Genomic DNA, 24,121 nt, shown 5'->3' with positions numbered 1-24,121 from the left:
AGCGCGAGCACGCGTAAGGATTGCTACTAAGATGTCTTGTGATACAGGATTTAAGAAAATGAAATATGACAGAGCAAAACAGAGGTATCTTACGCATCAGGGGTATCGAGAAGGGAAAATTGAGACAGCCAAACAAAAGAGTAAGGAACGGTATGATAACGATATAGATTACCGAAACAAAAATAAGAAAACAGTTGCTACCAGAATAATGGGTAGATGAAAAAAGCTATAATGAAAAAATTAAATTCTCTGCGAGGTTGTACCGAAGAACGCATAAGGACAAAGGAAAAAATTACATTCAGAAATACAAGAAGATGGCAAAAATGCAGGCTGATCTTTGTAAATTGAGAAACATTTTACGCATGTTTTATCGGGATCACGAAAAGTATTCAAAATTACAGATTAAAATTCTCTTTGAAAGAGCGGATGCTGTTGAAAAGTCGGCTAGAAATGCTTTGGCAAAGCTTCATAGCAATATCCAAAAGAAATGTTGTCAGTTTAACGAAAAGCTTCCAAGGTATGGATTGGCAACTGCGGAACAGTTTATAGATGCAATGGAAAATGTTCGACAACACAGTGAATATACGGAGGCGTACTTCTTAGAAAATTCGTATATTAATTTTGGAAGGAGCAATTGCAGTTTATGTAGCAGCAATAAAAATATATATACAAGCATACCTATCAACAGCGAAGGAAAAGCAATGTTTTCTGCTTTTCCATAATTTTCAATTATGGCAAAAACGAGCCTGTTAGGGTTATTAGTAAATGTTTCCGGGTTGCAGCGGTAGCTAGCAACCTAGTAAGAGACGATCACGTCCAATGTTAAGAAATATAAAAACCCCTAACTCCTAGAAAAATAGTCAGATCAAAACAAAAAGTACACCATTAGAACCGCCTTGTCCGAAACCCCTATAAAGGAAACTTACCACCCTTTGGCTTGAATAACAAAGAAAATATATTGGCTTGAAAATCAAGAAAATTGACTTTAACCACGTTATTCTGCACAAACGGGATATTTTTTTCTTTCTTTTGTTTCCAGAGATAGCTTGGCACTGGAACATCGTAGAGAGTTGTTCAATGGCTCATTTTAAAGGAAATCTCTAGATCTAGCACCTTTTGCACTTAATTTTTTTTATTAATTATTTTTCACGAAAAACTTAATTTTGTATATACAATATTGATCAATGACGTCATAGTCGTTGGATGTAGTACATAAAGGCTCGATCATCGAATTTAAGCTGAAACTAAGTAAAGGACAATTATGCCTCCATATATTCAAAGTGATGTATAAGATTTCCCATTACATCTGTAAACTGTTCCACAGTTGCCGGTCCATACCTTGGAAGCTTTTCACTAAACATGCAACATTTCTTTTGGATATTACTATGAAGTTTTGCGAAAGCATCTCTAGCTGACTTTTCAACAAAATCTACCTGATCATGCTGATGCGAAGTTTGTGAAATTCTATAATAAACTGCATAATCTGCTGATTAGTTGCACTAAAGAGGTACGGAAAAGAGCTCGCAGAGAAATGCCTAAGAAGCCGTGGGTGACAAAAGGATTGCTCAGATCAATAAATCGAAGGGATTTGCTGTTTAAAAAGAAAATGTTACAACCTAGTGATGTTAATGAAAGGATATACAAAAACTACAGAAATGCATTAAATAGACTTTTGCGAAAAGCAAAGGAAGCTCATTATAAGAAAAAGTTTGGTGATGCAGTTGGAAACCCCAATAAAACATGGCGGATAATTAAACAGCTCATAAATCCTCCCCACACAGTCGCCCCGGATCAGATTATTGGTCGAGTAGGTGCAGAATTAAGTGACCCGTCTGATATAGCCCAAGAATTTGTTGACCACTTCGCTACAGTTGGACATAATGTGGCTGAGGGAGTAAGAATAGTGGATGGCGACCGCCCTTTCCAACATTACCTTGGAAATAGCGAAACAGAATTTTCAGTTTACCTGAAACCGGTGACCGAGAGTGAAGTAAAAGAAATAATTTTCGACATGAAAAATAGTGCAGCTGGTAGTGACATTTTGTCTCTACGGATAATTAAATATCTGTGGCCAGCTATATCGCATGTATTAGTTAACCTAATAAATCTTTGTTTTAAACAGGGAGTATTTCCATCTTGTTTCAAGTTGGCACGAATTACACCGGTTCATAAGGGGGGTGATCACAGTGAGGTAAGTAACTATCGCCCGATTTCCGTTTTACCGGTCATGTCAAGACTTGTGGAAAAGTGCTTTTCCCGGAGGTTGTACCATTATTTAGAGTGCCATTCAATACTAACATCCACCCAGTTTGGATTCAGAAATGGACGCACGACCGAACAAGCTGTGGCTTATCTCTGTGGTGTTGTGAATACTGCCCTGGACCTTGGTTTTAAAGTGTCTACCATCTTTTTGGACATTATAAAAGCTTTCGACACTGTAGACCATGGTATATTGCTTGAAAAATGTGAATTTTATGGGATTAGAGGGCCTGCTCTTGATTTCCTACGTAGTTTTTTGTCTAATAGGCAGCAGTATGTGCGAATAAATGGATCTACTTCTTCCGTTGTAGATATGAAATGTGGTGTGCCACAAGGGTCCGTTCTTGGCCCCTTGCTATTTTTGATATTTGTAAATGATCTTGTACTGTCCCTGAAGGATGCGAAAACTAAAATGAGCGACATGTTTCACAGTGACAGTGACGTTACAGTACCTCTATTTGCCGATGATACTTCATTGATTTGCATTGCAAAAACAGAACGCCTTTTAGTTGAATTAATGACACAGTGTTTAGATCAAGTGTCTAGCTGGCTAAGAGTTAATAAAATAAAAGTAAACCCATCAAAGAGCAGTTTTGTAATATTTTCGCGTACATCTAATTACTACCCATGGATCCAAGAAGTGAGTTACCTGGAAGGTAAAGTTAAGCGTGATCAGTGTGTTAGATATTTGGGTATTATGCTAGATGAAACACTATCTTTTAGGAAACATGTTGAAAAGGTGTCAGGAATCCTGTGCCGTAATCTGGGAATACTGCGTAAATTGAAACATGTATTACCCCCTTCTGTTCTTCGCACTTTGTATTTTTCTATTATACATCCACATATATTGTATTGCTCATCTATTTGGCTGAGTACGTTTCCATCAATTACTAATCGAGTTCGAGTGATCCAAAATAACGGAATCCGTGTGTTGACTGGTAAATCAAATCTTGTATCTGTTAGAGCTACCTATATTGATGTAAAAGTATTACCTGCTGCAGGCCTTAGAGATTTTTATAGCCTTCAATTTATGTTCAAATATAATAATGAATTATTACCGTCTTGCTTTTCAGGAATGCTAAAAGCTAGATCTTCGATTCATGATCATGAAACTCGCCAAAGGGAAAATTTACATGCCCCGCTCGTGGTGTCTGCCAGGTCGACATTCTCGCCTATTTATAGGGGATTAAAGTTGTGGAATGGGGTTAATAAAGAGTTAAGAGAAATAGGGGATCTGAAGTAATTTAAAAAAAAAAAAAAAGTAATTTTATTTTACAAAAATTATTTTTAAATTTTTTTTTTTTTTTTTTTTTTTTTTTTTTTTTTTTAATGTTTTTTTTTTTTTATGTACCTGGAGGACAAGTATGGTGATTTTGTGATTGGTGGTAGGAACTGCGTGCGAAGGGGAATGATTTTTCTTTTATTTTATTTTTTTTAGGCCTAGGTTGTATATTTCTGTTGTGAATATGAAATTTTGATATATGCCTACCCTTAGGACAACCTGACCCCAGGTTCTTGGGTCGGTAGTGAGTAAAATGTATTGTCCTTGTGTGTGTTAATAAATTACTATTACTATTAATAGTTTGAATATTTCAATGTACATAAAGGATCGACATAATTCATCATAAATGGTGTTAGTTATGAAGATCTCATATAGTGTAGTCATTAATAAAATTGTGGTTTAGACTTTAAATTGACAAATATGTAAAAAATGGCCATGGTAGGAATTGAATCCTACGTTTACCTTTTTTTACAAAGAAACTGCATTTTCTTATACCAGATGATGGTATACTTTAAAGGTTTTTTAAAGAACTAAACACCGATACATGTAAATCGTGGTTGTAACGATAGGTGCAATCTAGAAAAAAATTAACATGGCCCACGGTAACCGAAAAATTACCTGAAAACCCTATAGATGGTATATGATAGAAACAATAAGTACATTTGTATATATAACTAAATATTTTGTTATTAAGACTAATTTAGCTTATCGTTACCATTCCTAAATTAGCAGGAACGGATTTTTTAGAAGAGGTTCGAGTATCTCAACATGATGTCTTAGAAGTATTCCCGTACAACAAAGGCTACACACCCCTAAAAGGCACAATAATCAAACATTTTTCCCTCTCAGCATTCAGCCTTGGTTTTCGAAAAAAAAAAACAATAAAAGTTTACCTTATCTACGAAGATGAATTAATTTGACTTTTAATATACCTCGATACTAATTTTTGAGGTCTGGCTTGCCATTCATCTCGTTGTTCTTTTGTAGAATTTATTTGATCACCATTTAATCTGTTAAGCAAGGTTACACAAACGATGGCCGCTCGAATACCAGCATGGTGAGTTAGTGCACCAAAAATAACTGACTCCATTTCAATATTTCTAACTCCATTCTTATTAAGCTTGGTCAAATATGCAATCTTATCATCCTCACTATATTCACAGAAAGCACCATCTAGTCTTCCTTGTCCTTCGTAAAAGTCATCTGCACACATTGTCTTTCCTATGATTGTGCTCCATGGATCTTCAGGTCTTGTAAGATTCTTTAACTCCGTCGCTAAGTTGGAGTCAAGTTTTGCTGGGCGACTCATTTTTTTGCCAAGTACAGGAAGGTCAAAATTAGCCTCACCATATCCGTTCAAAGCTTCACTGGTTATCACAATATTTCCACCCTCAATGCCAATTCCTCCACAGGTTCCTATCCGGAAGAAAACTGGATCCTTTACTTGTGCATGATACATAAGCTTAATCATCTCATGAAGCAAAATACCTATAGATGGGACACCCATTCCATGGCTCACTGAAAGTACAGGCCCAACCTTAAACATTGAGTATCTATGCCCTTCCTTTGAAATATCTCGAAGAGTAGTACCGACCGGCAGAGTATATCCTATCTCCTTCATGATGAAATGCGCAAACTCTTTCATACGAGCTGGTGTACCCCCCATGCATACAAACTAAACATCACCAAATAATGCTTGTAGATCCTGATACTCAGTATCTAAATGAATGTGGTACAATGTATCACATGGCATCTCCTCAAGGTGAGGGTTTTTCACGTGAATCAACTCCTTCTTCCTTGCGACTGTCTCTCCATCAAACTTTGATTTACACTTGTTAGTACAAGAATTATTCCGTGAAGTCATCTTATAAAATTCTTATTAAGATATGACAAGTTAAAGTCACGTATCAAGTAGCAGGAACCTAACAAAAAACAAAACTAATTTTAGAATTTTCAGAAATTTTTGTAGTTTGAAATAAAAATTAAAAATTATTGCTCGGACAGCATAAATATTTTTGCAGTTTACATAATAACCTTAGCGCTTCTGAACTGAAATCTAAAATAAAATACAAATTGGATTTATTTTCTACAGAAATATAGCACAAAAGATACGCACTGTAGAAGTTGAGCCAAAAAATAACTGCAAAATTAACTGCAAAATAACTGCAGGTTCAAATCCTGCCAGAGGCAATTTTTACACATTTATCTATTTAAAGTCTAAATAAAACTTCTATTAATTAGTACTACATTAGATCCTCTTGACTGACATCGATCCTTAATGTATTTTAGTGGAAAATTTTAATATATTGACCTTAAATATAATAACTGTACTAGCCTATACTATAGTTAAGTGGCCTATAAAATTTAGTATAGGAAACAGGTCGTTCTTTATTATAAAAAGAAAGAAAAAAAAAATATCCCGTTTGGGGAGAATAACGTGGTTAAAGTAAATTTTCTTGATTTTAGAGCCAATATATTTCCCTTGCTGTTCAAGCCAAGGGACAGAAAGTTTTCTATACAGGGGTTTTGGACAAAGCGGTTCTAACTGTGTACTTTTTGTTTTGATCTGACTCCTTTTTTAGGAACTATGGGTTTTTTTATTTATTAACATTGAACGTGATCGTCTCTTACTAGGTTGCTAGCTACCGCTGCAACCCGGATGTAACTACACCTGGAACCACCATATATCAGTTAGTATGGGAGAGAGATCGTTCTTTACTGTAAAATCCCATTAATTTCCTTTAAAATGAGCCATTGAACAACTCTCTACGATGTTCCAGTGCCAAGCTATCTGTTGAATTACTAATCTATACTATAATTAAGTGGCGTATAAAATTTAGTATATGCAAGAGGTTGTTCTTTATTATATTCCTTTAAAATAAGCCATTGAACAACTCTCAATTATATTCCAGTGCCAAGTTATCTGTGGAAAAAAAAAAGAAAAAAAGATGCCGTTTAGGCAGAATGCTGTAGTAGCTGCCACTTTTCTTGATTTTCAAGGCAATATATTTCCCTTGATGTTCAAGCCAAGGGACAGAAAGTCTCCTATACAGGTATTTCGGAGAAGGCGGTTCTAATAATGTACTTTTTGTTTTGATTTTACTCTTTTCTTAGGAGCTATGGGTTTTTATATTTCTTAACATTGGACGTGATCTTCTCTTACTAGGTTGCTAGCTACCACTGCAACCCGGATTAGATTTATAAATTAGATTACAGCTAAAGCTGCAATCATGATACTATAATCACTCCACATATTAACTTTAAATAAAACTTTACCAGCCTATAATATAGTTAAGTTGCCTAAGCAAGCTAGTATAGGCAAGAGTTCGTTCTTTATTGTAATATGGGTTGTAAGTTTGTTCTTTACTGTAATGGTTTGTTCTCTACTAGGTTTCAGCCATCTGTACAGCCATGATACTGATGGAAATTAAATAATCCCTATTTTTGTTTCAGTTAACATGGGCTAGGTGTCGTTCTTTATTGTAAAATCAATAAAACTATATCATTACTGCATCATTAACTAGTACAGGCTTATTTAGTATAGGAAAGAGTTCGTTCTTTATTGTATAATAAAAAAAATTAAGTGCAAAAGGCGCTAGATCTAGAGATTTCCTTTAAAATGAGCCATTGAACAACTCTCTACGATGTTCCAGTGCCAAGCTATCTCTGGAAACAAAAGAAAGAAAAAAATATCCCGTTTGTGCAGAATAACGTGGTTAAAGTCAATTTTTTTGATTTTCAAGCCAATATATTTTCTTTGTTATTCAAGCCAAAGGGTGGTAAGTTTCCTTTATAGGGGTTTCGGACAAGGCGGTTCTAATGGTGTACTTTTGTTTTGATCTGACTATTTTTCTAGGAGTTAGGGGTTTTTATATTTCTTAACATTGGACGTGATCGTCTCTTACTAGGTTGCTAGCTACCGCTGCAACCCGGATTGCTGTTCAAGCCAAGGGACAGAAAGTTTACTATACAGGAGTTTCGGACAAGGCGGTTCTAATGTTGTACTTTTTGTTTTGATCTGACTCCTTTTTTAGGAACTATGGGTTTTTATATTTCTTAACATTGGACGTGATCGTCTCTTACTAGGTTGCTAGCTACCGCTGCAACCCAGATAATATATTTTATATTGTCTAGAGGTTGGGATAGCTTTCACCCAGTATTCTTGAGTTCAATTTCTGTATTGGAAATTTTTACTTATGATGATTTCTTAAGGAACATAATTAAAATTTCTGAATGTAATAAAAATAATTTATTTTAAATACAAAATGTTTTTCACCCCATTAATTTCCTTTAAAATGAGTCATTGAACAACTCTCTACGATGTTCCAGTGCCATGCTATCTGTTGAATTACTAATCTATACTATAATTAAGTGGCGTATAAAATTTAGTATAGGCAAGAAGTCGTTCTTTATTATAGGACCGGCAACTGTGGAACAGTTTACAGATGTAATGGGAAATCTTATACATCACTGTGAATATATGGAGGCATAATTGTCCTTTACTTAGTTTCAGCTTAAATTCGATGATCGAGCCTTTATGTAATTTTTATTATAAAAATTGTTGCTTCTCTGTAATTTTCATCATTATCATAGCGTTCCTTGCTCTTTTGTCTAGCTTGCTTAATTGTTGCTTCTCTATAAATTTTCCTAGCTACCGCTGCAACTAGCTTTACCTAGCTGTACACTGGGTTACAGTTCGTTCCTTATTGTAAATCTTACTAGGTTGCTAGCTACCGCTGAAACCCGGATTGAATTATTTAAAAATAAATATATTTTGCATCATCATACATATACTGATTCCTTATAACACTTTGGTTACTATGGACTACAGATGGTTCTTTAATGTAATACTAGGTTGCTCGCTACCACCGCAACCCGGATACCAGTTACTTTGGGCTATAGTTCGTCCTTTATTGTATACCGCTGCAACCCGGATACTGGACTAAAGTTCATTCTTTAATGTAAAACCTAATGACAAACAGGAAAAAGCCTAAGGCTTTTTCTTCTTTGAAATAGTAAGAGACGAGCCTCAAACAATCAAGTAGCTAAGTAAGTTCAATGTATACAATGTTATTCCAATTATCGTCTTTTAATGTAAACTGTAAATACTCCATTTAATATAAGTTAGAGTTCCTTTTTTGTATTATTATAATACGGTGCAACCCGGATATTCAGTTACTACGGGCTACAGATCGGTCTTTACTGTAAACTATCTCTGGAAACAAAGAAAAAAGAAAAAAAAATATCCCGTTTAGGCAGAATGTTGTAGTAGCGGCCACTTTTCTTGATTTTGAAGCCAATATATTTCCCTTGCTGTTCAAGCCAAGGGACAGAAATTTTACTATACAGGGGTTTCGAATAAGGCAGTTCTAATGGTGTACTTTTTGTTTTGATCTGACTCTTTTTTTTAGGAGTTAGGGGTTTTTATATTTCTTAGCATTGGACGTGATCATCTCTTACTAGGTTGCTAGCTACCGCTGCAACCCGGATGTGGAAAAGATAAAAAGAAAAAAAGATACCGTTAGGGCAGAATGCTGTAGTAGCTGACACTTTTTTTTGATTTTTAAGCCAATATATATCCCTTGCTGTTAAAGTCAAATGACAGAAAGTTTCCTATATAACGATTTTGGACAAGGTAGTTCGAATGGTATACTTTTTGTTTCGATCTGACTATTTTTTTTTAGGAGCTATGGGTTTTTATATTTCTTAACATTGGACGTGATCGTCTCTTACTAGGTTGCTAGCTACCACTGCAACCCGGATTGAGTTCACTCTTTACTCTAGCATATATATTAAACTAGATTGATCCTTTATGTAAAACCTATACTATAATTAAGTGGCGTATAAAATTTAGTATAGGCAAAAGGTCGTTCTTTATTATAATTTCTCAATTTACAAAGATCAGCCTGCATTTTTGCCATCTTCTTGTATTTCTGAATGTAATTTTTCCCTTTGTCCTTATGCGTTCTTCGGTACAACCTCGCAGAGAATTTAATTTTTTCATTATAGCTTTTGTCACCCCAGTATCTACCCATTATTCTGGTAGCAACTTTTTTCTTATGTTTGTTTCGGTAATCTTCATCATTATCATACCGTTCCCTGCTCTTTTGTCTAGCCTGCTCAATTCTTGCTTCTCTGTAATGTTCATCATTACCATACCGTTCCTTGATCTTTTGTTTGGCTGTCTCAATTTTTACATGTCTATAATCTTCATCATTGTGATAACGTTCCCTGCTCTTTTGTCTAGCCTGCTCAATTGTTGCTTCTCTATAAAGTTTATCATTGTGATAACGCTCCTTGATCTTTTGTTTAGCCTGCTCAATTCTTGCTTCTCTGTAATGTTCATCATTACCATACCGTTCCTTGATCTTTTGTTTGGCTGTCTCAATTTTTGCATGTCTATAATCTTCATCATTGTGATAACACATCTTGCTGTTTTCTTTTGCTCTCTCAATTATTACTTCTCGATACGCCTGGTCGGTTGAATACCTTTGCTTTTTTCTTTTCAAGTTACTATCTCTGTTGTTTGTGTAGTACTCTTTCTTCAACTTGCGTATAGCCTGCTTTGATCTAACCATTATTCTAATCAAGAATGAGAGAATTTTCAGTTTTGACTTTCCTTATATACTAATTATGACGTCACTCTATTCACGTCATAACTCTAATATAAAACTATGATGACGTTCATTATTTATCTAGTAGGGTTTCAGACAAGGTATTTCTAATGATGTACTTTTGTTTTGATCTGACTCTATTTTTAGGAGTTTTGGGTTTTTATATTTCTTAGCATTGGACTGATCGTCTCTTACTAGGTTGCTAGCTACTGCTGCAACCCAAATTCACATATATATTTATTTATGAGAGGCAGCCTGGCCGAGTGGTCCAAGGCACTGGTGTTAGCCACCAGTCTCTTCAGAGGCGTGGGTTCAATTCTTACCGCTGGTATACGATTATGTTTGAAAGACTGCAGTGTGAAAAGACATCAAAATGCAGTTTTTGGTGGAAAAATTTATTCTCTTTTAGAAATAATTTATTTGAGTTACTATAGATTTTTAACCCAATTAATTTCCTTTAAAATGAGCTATTGAACAACCCTCTACGATGTTCCAGTGCCAAGCTATCTCTGGATACAAAAGAAAAAAAAAGAAAAAAATATCCCGTTTAGGCAGAATGTTGTAGTAGCTGCCACTTTTCTTGATTTTCAAGCCAATGTATTTCCCTTGCTGTTCAAGCCAAGGGACAGAAATTTTACTATGCAGGGGTTTCGGACAAGGGGGTTCTAATGGTGTACTTTTTGTTTTGATCTGACTCTTTTTTTAAGAACTATGGGTTTTTATATTTCTTAACATTGGACGTGATCGTCTCTTACTAGGTTGCTAGCTACCGCTGCAACCCGGATTAGTACTGATTTTTTAATTATATTAAAGAACGAACTATAGCCTATAGTTATTGAACTATCCGGGTTGCAGTGGTTTATAATAAAGAACAACCTCTTGCCTATACTAAATTTTATTAACGATCATTGAAATAACCAACAATTGCATACATTTTACTTAGTTAGCTACTTGATTGTTTGAGGTTCGTTATAATAAAGAACGACCTCTTGCCTATACTAAATTATATAGGTCACCTAACTATAGTATAGGTTAATAAATTTACATTAAAAGACGATCACTGAAATAACAAACCATTCCATACATTGGACTTAGTTAGCTACTTGATTGTTTGAGTTTCGTCTCTTACTATTTAAAAGAAGAAAAAGCCGTAGGCTTTTTCCTGTTTGTATTTATAGTTAAAAAACGAACTCAGGTCCAAAGAAAGTGAACCCTGTGGTTCATTCATATTATCTTCATTATTTTAGCTAGAATGTAAATAAACAAGTTTCTTTTTTAAATTTTAAACTGAAAAGATAGTGCTTTTAATTCAACATATTAAAAGTTATCCCCGACGGGGAATCGAACCCCCTCTCCCAAGTAACAAGTGGGTATGCTTACCATTAGATCCAGGTTGCAGCGGTAGCTAGCAACCTAGTAAGAGACGATCACGTCCATCCGAGTTGCAGCGGTAGCTAGCAACCTAGTAAAAGACGATCACGTCCAATGTTAAGAAATATAAAAACCCATAGTTCCTAACAAAGGAGTCAGATCAAAACAAAAAGTACACCATTAGAACCGCCTTGTCCGAAACCCCTGTATAGGAAACTTTCTGTCCCTTGGCTTGAACAGCAAGGGAAATATATTGGCTTGAAAATCAAGAAAATTGACTTTAACCACGTTATTTTCCCCAAATGGGATATTTTTTTCTCTTTTCTTTTTTTTCTTTTCCACAGATAGCTTGGCACTGGAACATCGTAGAGGGTTGTTCAATAGCTCATTTTAAAGGAAATTAATTGGGTTAAAAACCTTTTGTAACTAAAATAAATTATTTCTAAAAGAGAATAAATTTTTCCACCAAAAACTGCATTTTCGATGTCTTTTCACACTGCAGTCTTTCAAACATAATCGTATACCTGCGGTAAGATTTGAACCCACGCCTCCGAAGAGACTGGTGGCTAACACCAGTGCCTTGGACCACTCGGCCAGGCTGCCTCTCATAAATAAATATATATGTGAATTTGGGTTGCAGCAGTAGCTAGCAACCTAGTAAGAGATTATAATAAGGAACGACCTCTTGCCTATACTAAATTTTACACGCCACTTAATTGTATTATAGGTTAGTAATTCAACAGATATTACATTAAGAAACGATCATTGGAATAACAAACCATTGCATACTTTGTACTTAGTTAGCTACTTGATTGTTTGAGGTTCGTTTCTTACTATTTCAAAGAAGAAAAAGCCGTAGGCTTTTTCCTGTTTGTAATCATATAGCATAGAATATGGGTTGCAGCGGTAGCTAGCAACCTAGTAAGAGATGATCAGTCCAATATTAAGAAATATAAAAACCCAGAACTCAAAAAAAAAGAGTCAGATCAAAACAAAAGACGTCATGACGTCATGAACTAATATCATTACGCCATGGCGTCATTTTTTGGGGAAGATTTTTTACCATATAAAATAAACGGGCTTTAAAAAAAATTTTTTAGTGGGAATCACAGGGAATAACAAAGCCAGCAATCAGAAGACTGGCTCTCCGAGGTGGTGTAAAACGTATATCTGGCCTAATTTACGAGGAAACCAGAGGCGTTCTTAAAGTTTTTATAGAAAATGTTATTCGCGATGCTGTCACTTACACAGAGCATGCCAAAAGAATATTATAAAGGATCGATATATTTCATCGTAAATATTGTCAGTCAAGAGTTATCAAATAGTTGGTTGTAACGAACTGTATAATAAGAGTGACTCATCTCAATAGTAGCTGAAACTCTAAAAACGAAATTTTGATACCAATAGATACATCCAAAGAATTGGATTTTTATGCTGATCCTGGTATGCTGATCCTATAGCCACTGTACTATAATAACTAAAAATACCAAAGTCAATTTAAACCATGTCAGTAATCCGGGTTGCAGCGGTAGCTAGCAACCTAAAAAGAGAAAATCACGCCCCATAGTTAAATTGAAATATCCCATAACTCCTAAAATTATCCGGGTTGCAGCGGTAGCTAGCAACCTAGTAAGAGACGATCACGTCCAATGTTAAGAAATATAAAACCCATAGTTCCTAACAAAGGAGTCAGATCAAAACAAAAAGTACACCATTAGAACCGCCTTGTCCAAAACCCCTGTATAGGAAACTTTCTGTCCCTTGGCTTGAACAGCAAGGGAAATATATTGGCTTGAAAATCAAGAAAATTGACTTTAACCACGTTATTCTCCCCAAACGGGATATTTTTTTCTCTTTTCTTTTTTTCTTTTCCACAGATAGCTTGGCACTGGAACATCGTAGAGGGTTGTTCAATAGCTCATTTTAAAGGAAATTAATTGGGTTAAAAACCTTTTGTAACTAAAATAAATTATTTCTAAAAGAGAATAAATTTTTCCACCAAAAACTGCATTTTCGATGTCTTTTCACACTGCAGTCTTTCAAACATAATCGTATACCAGCGGTAAGATTTGAACCCACGCCTCCGAAGAGACTGGTGGCTAACACCAGTGCCTTGGACCACTCGGCCAGGCTGCCTCTCATAAATAAATATATATGTGAATTTGGGTTGCAGGTGGAATCAATAGTAAAAACCAAAAGCAAAGGTATTCAACCGTCCAGGTGTATCGAGAAGTAAAAATTGAGACAGCCAAACAAAAGATCAAGGAGCGTTACTGGGGTGACAAAATCTATAATGAAAAAATTAAATTCTCTGCGAGGTTGTACCGAAGAACGTATAAGGACAAAGGGAAAAATTAAATTCAGAAATACAAGAAGATGGCAAAAATGCAGGCTGATCTTTGTAAATTGAGAAACATTTTACGCATGTTTTATCGGGATCACGAAAAGTATTCAAAATTACAGATTAAAATTCTCTTTGAAAGAGCGGATGCTGTTGAAAAGTCGGCTAGAAATTCTTTGGCAAAGCTTCATAGTAATATCCAAAAGAAATGTTGTCAGTTTAACGAAAAGCTTCCAAGGTATGGATTGGCAACTGCGGAACAGTTTATAGATGCAATGGAAAATGTTCGACAACATTACATTAAAGAACGAACTGAAGTTATATTAAAAGATCATACTGAAGTCTTTTCAAAGATATTTGATTTTCGAAGCATATTACATTAAGAAGTTATATTAAAAGACGACACAAGGGCTCGATACTGTATCCGGGTTCCAGCGCTAGCCAGCAACCTAGTAAGAGACGGTCACGCCCCATAGTTAAAACTAATGTAACCCATAACTCCTGAAAAAGATTCAGATCAAAACAAAAAGTGCACAATGAGAACCACCATGTCCAAAACTTCTATATAGCAAACTTACCGTTACCGTCTATATAGCAAACTTCTATATAGCAATCTTACCAAGCTGTATAATGGCTCATTTTAAAGGAAATTGCTACATCTAGTCAGATTTGTAATTAAAAATAAAATAGTTTTTAAATCAGAATCAATTTTGTCATAAAACTGCATTTTTGATGTATTTTCATACCGCAGTCTTTTCAAAGATATTTGAATTTTGAAGCAATCATACAGTTCATAGTAATGACTCTATAGTATTAGCTAAATGCCTCAATAGTAACCAAAACTCTAAAGAACGAAATTTTGATACCAATAGATACATCAAAGCACACAGTTCGTGATAACGAACTGTATCCGAGCTGCAGCAGTAGCTAGCAACCTAGTAAGAGACGATCACGCCCCATAGTGAAAACTAAAGTAACCCATAACTCCTGAAAAAAAACTCAGATCAAAACAAGAAGTATACTATTAGAACCGCCATGTTCAAAACCTCTATGAAGCAAACTTACCGTCCCTGGGCTTGAATAATATTCTCCACAAACGGCATCTTTTTTTTTCTTTCCGCTTGATTTTACGCCTCCGCTAGCTGGGCACTGGAAAATCATAGAGAGCTGTATAATGGCTGATTTGAAAGAAAATTGCTACATTTAGTGCCTTTTGTAATTAAAAATTAAATATTTTTAAAGTAGAATCAATTTTGTCAAAAAACCTGCATTTTTGATGTATTCTCATACTGCAGTCTTTTCAAAGGTATTTGAATTTGTTTACATAAAGGATCGATATAGCTCATCATAAATGGTATTTGTCAATTAGGTTTTTTACAGTAAAGAAAGATCTCTTGCCCATAGTAACTGATATACGGTGGTTCCAGGGGTAGCTATCCGGGTTGCAGCGGTACCTAGCAACCTAGTAAGAGACGATCACTTCTAATGTTAAGAAATATAATAACTCCTAAAAAAACTTACCGTTACCGTCTATATAGCAAACTTCTATATAAGAAACTTACCAAGCTGTATAATGGCTCATTTTAAAGGAAATTGCTACGTCTAGTCAGATTTGTAATTAAAAATAAAACAGTTTTTAGAGTAGAATCAATTTTGTCAAAAAACCGCATTTTTGATGTGCTGAAACTAAGTAAAGGACAATTATGCCTCCAAATATTCACAGTGATGTATAAGATTTCCCATTACATCTGTAAACTGTTCCACAGTTGCCGGTCCATACCTTGGAAGCTTTTCACTAAACAAGCAACATTTCTTTTGGATATTATGAAGTTTTGCGAAAGCATCTCTAGCTGACTTTTCAACAAAATCCATTCTTTCAGAGATAATTTTAATCTTTAATTTTGAATATTTTTCGTAATCCCGGTAAAAAATTCGTAAAATTTTTCTCAATTTACAAAGATCAGCCTTGGCTAGTACATTTATATTTAAAGTCAATATGTTAAAATTTTCCATTAAAAGAAAATCATTGGAATAAAAAAACCTTTACATACATTTGATTTAGTTAGCTACTCGATTGTCTGAGGTTCGTCTCTTACTATTTCAAAGAAGAAAAAGCCGTAGGCTTTTTCCTGTTTTCTTACAATAATTACATAAAGGCTCGATCATCGAATTTTTATATTAAAGAACGAACTATAGCCTATAGTTATTGAACTATCCGGGTTGCAGTGGTTTATAATAAAGAACAACCTCTTGCCTATACTAAATTTTATTAACGATCATTGAAATAACCAACAATTGCATACATTTTACTTAGTTAGCTACTTGATTGTTTGAGGTTCGTTATAATAAAGAACGACCTCTTGCCTACACTAAATTATATAGGTCACTTAACTAAATGCCTCAATAGTATAGGTTAGTAAATTTACATTAAAAGACGATCACTGAAATAACAAACCATTCCATGCATTGGACTTAGTTAGCTACTTGATTGTTTGAGTTTCGTCTCTTACTATTTAAAAGAAGAAAAAGCCGTAGGCTTTTTCCTGTTTGTATTTATAGTTAAAAAACGAACTCAGGTCCAAAGAAAGTGAACCCTGTGGTTCATTCATATTATCTTCATTATTTTAGCTAGAATGTAAATAAACAAGTTTCTTTTTCAAATTTTAAACTGAAAAGATAGTGCTTTTAATTCAACATATTAAAAGTTCTCCCCGACGGGGAATCCAACCCCCTTCTCCCAAGTAACAAGTGGGCATGCTTACCATTAGATCCGGGTTGCAGCGGTAGCTAGCAATCCGGGTTGCAAAACCTTTTGTAACTAAAATAAATTATTTCTAAAAGAGAATAAATTTTTCCACCAAAAACTGCATTTTCGATGTCTTTTCACACTGCAGTCTTTCAAACATAATCGTATACCAGCGGTAAGATTTGAACCCACGCCTCCGAAGAGACTGGTGGCTAACACCAGTGCCTTGGACCACTCGGCCAGGCTGCCTCTCATAAATAAATATATATGTGAATTTGGGTTGCAGCAGTAGCTAGCAACCTAGTAAGAGACGATCAGTCCAATGCTAAGAAATATAACAAAACTCCTAAAATTAGAGTCAGATCAAAACAAAAGTACATCATTAGAATTACCTTGTCTGAAACCCTACTAGATAAATAATGAATGTCATCATAGTTTTATATTAGAGCTATGACGTGAATAGAAAAACACAAAATTATATTGTTGTTTCTGAAGACGTCATGAAATAATATCATTGCGCTATGACGTCATCATAAAATAAAATCATTACGCCGTGACGTCATAATTACTATATAAGAAGCGTCAAAACTGTAAATGTTCTCATTCATAATTACATAATGGTTTCAATCAAGCAAGCTGCACGCAAGTTAAAAAAACAGTACTACACAAACAACAGAGATAGTATCTTGAAAAGAGAAAAGCAAAGGTATTCAACCGACCAGGCGTATCGAGAAGTAAAAATTGAGCAGGCTAGACAAAAGATCAAGGAGCGTTATCACAATGATAAAGATTACAGAGAAGCAAGAATTGAGCAGGCTAGACAAAAGAGCAAGATGTGTTATCACAATGATGAAGATTATAGACATGCAAAAATTGAGACAGCAAAACAAAAGTTCAAGGAGAGTTATCACAATGATGAAGATTACCGCATCAAATATAAGAAAAACCAAAAGCAAAGGTATTCAACCGTCCAGGTGTATCGAGAAGTAAAAATTGAGACAGCCAAACAATTCGTTATACTGTTATACAAACATTCGTTATACTGTAGCCCAAATTAGGGATGTCAGAGCTATTTGCGTTCTCTAAGGGCACTAGCTCCACATTTTCCTGTCTTGAACTGTTTTATTAATAGCGTATATAAGGCATTATCAAAATGTAAGATTATACAACATATTAATCTACTAAAAGTCGAGGGCTCATACAAGAAACTAAGTCATTACATAGAAGAAGTGTCAAGTAGAATATGTCGTAATAATAGTCAAGACTTCATTTACGGTGATAGCAATATTAGAGTTTCTGTGGATGAAAATACAATAATAGAATTATTTGGTGAGAGCCTTGATAAGGTAGCTAAAATCAGGGATGTATACCCCACAATGCATTGTGACAGTTGTGAGCAGATAAAGACAAAATACCAATTGAAGAGTCTAAGATCCCTTTCAAATAAGAAAGGTTTTGATGGAATGATGGCCACGATTTTAGAACACCTACAACAGGACATACCCAAAGATGACAGAGAACAACTAATTCAATGTACAGGTTAGAAAGAGGATGTCATAGATTCATTCTTTGTCTGTGATTACTGTGCTGGGAAAATGTTGAAAAGTCAGGAGAATGTCCGATCAGTATTAAATAACCTTCATATAGACTGTACACCGGAATGTATAAAGTGTTTAAATAATTTTGAAATGGCAATGATTCGATTTGTAATGCCTTGTCTTACGATCGTCAGATTAGGGCAAGTAACTGCATTGAAGAGACCTAGAACAGAACTTGTTGACGCTCTTAAGGGGAGAATAGTATATCTACCTGTTGATGTGCAAGCAAATGTAGATATTCAGCCTGAATTATAATAAAGAACGACCTCTTGCCTATACTAAATTTTATACGCCACTTAATTATAGTGCAGGTTAGTAATTCAACAGATAGCTTGGCACTGGAACATCGTAGAGAGTTGTTCAATGGCTCATTTTAAAGGAAATTATTGGGGTTAAAAACCTTTTTTAATTAAAACTAATTATTTTTATTACATTAATAAATTTTAATTATATTCCTTAAGAAATCATCATAAGTAAAAATTTCCCATACAGAAATTGACCTCAAGCCAACTGGGTGAGAGCTATCCCAGCCTCTAGACCATATAGGATATATTAAAATATCCGATTAATGAAGTTTATGTTAAAGAACAAATTATAAACGTAGTTAGCTGTCTGATTATTTGAGGATCGTCTCTTACTATTCCAAAGAAGAAAAAGCCGTAGGCTTTTTCCTGTTTGTAATTTATAATCCGGGGGTAAGCGCTAGTTATAGTAAAGAACGGACTCAAGCCCCAAGAAAACCCTGTGGTTCATTCATATTATCTTCCCTATTTTATCTAGGATGTAAATAAAACGAATTTCTTTTTATCTGGGTTGCAGCGGTAGCTAGCACCTTATTAAGAGACGATCACGTCCAATGTTAAGAAATATAAAAATCCGGGTTGCAGCGGTAGCTAGCAACCTAGTAAGAGACGATCACGTCCAATTTTAAGAAATAAAAAAAACCATAGTTCCTAAAAAAAAGTCAGATCAAAACAAAAAGCACACCATTAGAACCGCCTTGTCCGAAACCCCTGTATAGGAAACTTTCTGTCCCTTGGCTTGCACAGCAAGGGAAATATATTGGCTTTAAAATCAAGAAAATTGACTTTAACCACGTTATTCTCCCCAAACGGGATATTTTTTTCTTTCTTTCTTTTGTTTCCAGAGATAGCTTGGCACTGGAACATCGTAAAGGGTTGTTCAAAGGCTCATCCTAAAGGAAATTAATTGGGTTAAAAACCATTTGTAACTAAAATAAATTATTTCTAAAAGAGAATAATTTTTTCCAATAAAAACTGTATATATGATGCAGTGACGTCATAATCCGGGTTGCAGCGGTAGCTAGCAACCTAGTAAGAGACGATCACGTCCAATGTTAAGAAATATAAAAACCCATAGTTCTTAAAAAAAGAGTCAGATCAAAACAAAAAGTACACCATTAGAACCGCCTTGTCCGAAACCCCTGTATAGGAAACTTTCTGTCCCTTGGCTTGAACAGCAAGGGAAATATATTGGCTTGAAAATCAAGAAAATTGACTTTAACCACGTTATTCTCCCCAAACGGGATATTTTTTTCTCTTTTCTTTTTTTCTTTTCCACAGATAGCTTGGCACTGGAACATCGTAGAGGGTTGTTCAATAGCTCATTTTAAAGGAAATTAATTGGGTTAAAAACCTTTTGTAACTAAAATAAATTATTTCTAAAAGAGAATAAATTTTTCCACCAAAAACTGCATTTTCGATGTCTTTTCACACTGCAGTCTTTCAAACATAATCGTATACCAGCGGTAAGATTTGAACCCACGCCTCCGAAGAGACTGGTGGCTAACACCAGTGCCTTGGACCACTCGGCCAGGCTGCCTCTCATAAATAAATATATATGTGAATTTGGGTTGCAGCAGTAGCTAGCAACCTAGTAAGAGACGATCAGTCCAATGCTAAGAAATATAACAAAACTCCTAAAATTAGAGTCAGGTCAAAACAAAAGTACATCATTAGAATTACCTTGTCTGAAACCCTACTAGATAAATAATGAATGTCATCATAGTTTTATATTAGAGCTATGACGTGAATAGAAAAACACGAAATTATATTGTTGTTTCTGAAGACGTCATGAAATAATATCATTGCGCTATGACGTCATCATAAAATAAAATCATTACGCCATGACGTCATAATTACTATATAAGAAGCGTCAGAACTGTAAATGTTCTCATTCATAATTACATAATGGTTTCAATCAAGCAAGCTGCACGCAAGTTAAAAAAACAGTACTACTCAAACAACAGAGATAGTATCTTGAAAAGAGAAAAGCAAAGGTATTCAACCGACCAGGCGTATCGAGAAGTAAAAATTGAGCAGGCTAGACAAAAGATCAAGGAGCGTTATCACAATAATAAAGATTACAGAGAAGCAAGAATTGAGCAGGCTAGACAAAAGAGCAAGATGTGTTATCACAATGATGAAGATTATCGACATGCAAAAATTGAGACAGCCAAACAAAAGTTCAAGGAGAGTTATCACAATGATGAAGATTACCGCATCAAATATAAGAAAAACCAAAAGCAAAGGTATTCAACCGTCCAGGTGTATCGAGAAGTAAAAATTGAGACAGCCAAACCAAAGATCAAGGAGCGTTACTGGGGTGACAAAATCTATAATGAAAAAATTAAATTCTCTGCGAGGTTGTACCGAAGAACGCATAAGGACAAAGGGAAAAATTACATTCAGAAATACAAGAAGATGGCAAAAAAGCAGGCTGATCTTTGTAAATTGAGAAACATTTTACGCATGTTTTATCGGGATCACGAAAAGTATTCAAAATTACAGATTAAAATTCTCTTTGAAAGAGCGGATGCCGTTGAAAAGTCGGCTAGAAATTCTTTGGCAAAGCTTCATAGTAATATCCAAAAGAAATGTTGTCAGTTTAACAAAAAGCTTCCAAGGTATGGATTGGCAACTGCGGAACAGTTTATAGATGCAATGGAAAATGTTCGACAACATTATTTTAAAGAACGAACTGAAGTTATATTAAAAGATCATACTGAAGTCTTTTCAAAGATATTTGATTTTCGAAGCATATTACATTAAGAAGTTATATTAAAAGACGACACAAGGGCTCGATACTGTATCCGGGTTCCAGCGCTAGCTAGCAACCTAGTAAGAGACGGTCACGCCCCATAGTTAAAACTAATGTAACCCATAACTCCTGAAAAAGATTCAGATCAAAACAAAAAGTGCACAATGAGAACCACCATGTCCAAAACTTCTATATAGCAAACTTACCGTTACCGTCTATATAGCAAACTTCTATATAGAAATCTTACCAAGCTGTATAATGGCTCATTTTAAAGGAAATTGCTACATCTAGTCAGATTTGTAATTAAAAATAAAATAGTTTTTAAATCAGAATCAATTTTGTCAAAAAACTGCATTTTTGATGTATTTTCATACCGCAGTCTTTTCAAAGATATCTGAATTTTGAAGCAATCATACAGTTCATAGTAATGAACTCTATAGTATTAGCTAAATGCCTCAATAGTAACCAAACCTCTAAAGAACGAAATTTCGATACCAATAGATACATCAAAGCACACAGTTCGTGATAACGAACTGTATCCGAGCTGCAGCAGTAGCTAGCAACCTAGTAAGAGACGATCACGCCCCATAGTGAAAACTAAAGTAACCCATAACTCCTGAAAAAAAATCAGATCAAAACAAGAAGTATACTATTAGAATTACATTAAGACACGATCATTTGAATAACAAACCCAAAAACTAACAAAAACACGAACAATATAACCAGAAAAAAAAATCAAAAAAGATAGAACTTTCATACACACACACAAAAACTAACACACACTCAAAAAAACTTTCTCAAACACACAAAAGCTTACACACACACACACATCAAAAAACACACACACACCCCAAAAAGAACACACACACTGCAAAACATACACTCACAAGCAAAAAAAATAAATCACAAACACAAAAAAAAAAACTAAAACAAGCAAACGAACAATAAAAATAACACAAAATAAATAAAGAACACAAAAAATTAAATACACACACACAAACAAAACTTACACACACAAACACACCAAAACTCACACAAACACGAAAAAACTTACACACACACAAAAACTTACACACACACACACACACACACACACACAAACATAAAAAAGCAAACAAAAAAACTCACACACACACGTAACCAAAAAAAACAACAAACAAAATCTAACAAAACTTACACAAACACACACACGACAACTAACACTCACACTCCAAAACTTACACACACAAAAACTTACACACACACACACACACACACACACAAACTATCACAAGAACGCTAAAACTAACAAGCAAGAAAAAACATACATGAACACAAAAACTAACATGTAAGCCAAAACTTACACACACAAACACACGAAAACTTACAAACAATCGAAAAAAATTCAACACACAAAAAAAAGTACAAACACAAACAGAGAGACACTAACAAAATTAAAAAAGAAAACAAAAAAATAACAAAAACAAAATAAAAAAAAAAAAAAAAAAAACACACTCAAAAAAAATAAACAAACACACACGAACAATAAAACAAAAACGAACAATATAACACAAAAAAAAAAAAAAAAAAGCACACGAAAACAAAAACACACACACACGAAAACTTACACACACACGCCAAAACTAACACACACACACACACAATTCAACACTGACACACACATGCCAAAACTAACACACACACACACACACAATATTACACACACACACACACGAAAACACACACACACACTAAAAAAATTACAAACACACAAAAACTTACACACACACACACACACAAAAACTAAAAAAATAAAACAAAAAAAAAACACACACACACACACAAAAACTAAAAAAAACAAACAAAAAAAAAAACAAAAACAAAAACAAAAAAACACACACAAAAACTTACACACACACGCCAAAACTTACACACACACAAACTAACACAACCACACACACACAAACACACACACACACTTATACACACACACACACATAAAAACTTACACACACACAAAAATTTACACACACACACACACAAAAACTTACACGCAAACAAAAACTTAGAGACACACTCAAAAACTTACATGCACATAAAAACTTACATGCGCACAAAAACTAACACACCCACAAAAACTTATACACACGAACAAAAAATTACACAAACGCAAAAAAAATTACACACACACACACACACAAGAAAACTAACACAAAAACACCAAAACTTAAACACACACGCAAAAAATAACTAACACACACACAAACAAACTTACACACACACACACACAAAAACTTACACATTCACAATAAAACTTACAATCAGAAAAAAACTAAAAACCACACACAAAAATACACACACACACACACAAAACTTACAAAAACAAACACACGAAAAAAAACACACACACGCCAAAACTTACATACCCAAACACACTTACAAAAACCCACACACACACAAAAACATACACAAGAACACACAAAAACTCACACACACACGCAAAAAAACTTGCACACACACACACACACAAAACTTACACACACACAAACACGAAAACTAACACACACACGCCAAAACTTACACACACAAAAACTGACACACACACACACACAAACAAACTTACACATGCACAAAAAATCTAACATGCACACAAAAACTAACATGCACACAAAAACATACATGAACACAAAAACATACACACACACACACACGAAAACACAAACCCACACGCCAAAACATAGACACACACAAAAACATACACACACACACACAAAAAATAAAATAAGACCACACACAAAACTCACACACACACGCACAAAAACTTACACACCCACACACTCACAAAACATACACATACACATACGATAGCTT

The 24,121-nt window shown here is 34.6% G+C and overlaps 2 protein-coding genes across 3 annotated transcripts in view; both read right to left on the bottom strand.

Moving 5' to 3' along the window:
* LOC148947640 (uncharacterized) overlaps window positions 1-24,121 on the bottom strand; it is a 388,863-nt gene that overhangs the window by 208,970 nt on the left and 155,772 nt on the right. The window lies entirely within an intron of this gene.
* On the bottom strand, window positions 4,440-5,396 carry LOC148947641 (uridine phosphorylase 1-like). Its single transcript, XM_089096178.1, is given in 1 exon segment — window positions 4,440-5,396. A coding segment is annotated over 1 exon segment (855 nt). The 5' UTR covers window positions 5,295-5,396.

Source organism: Artemia sp. Qi Xiang Cuo, chromosome 10 (genome assembly GCF_049724085.1).
Source record: "Artemia sp. Qi Xiang Cuo chromosome 10, ASM4972408v1, whole genome shotgun sequence".
NCBI lineage: Eukaryota > Metazoa > Arthropoda > Branchiopoda > Anostraca > Artemiidae > Artemia > Artemia sp. Qi Xiang Cuo.
The sequence above is the reverse complement of the archived record's forward strand: the minus strand, read 5'-3'. Positions and strand labels throughout refer to the sequence as shown.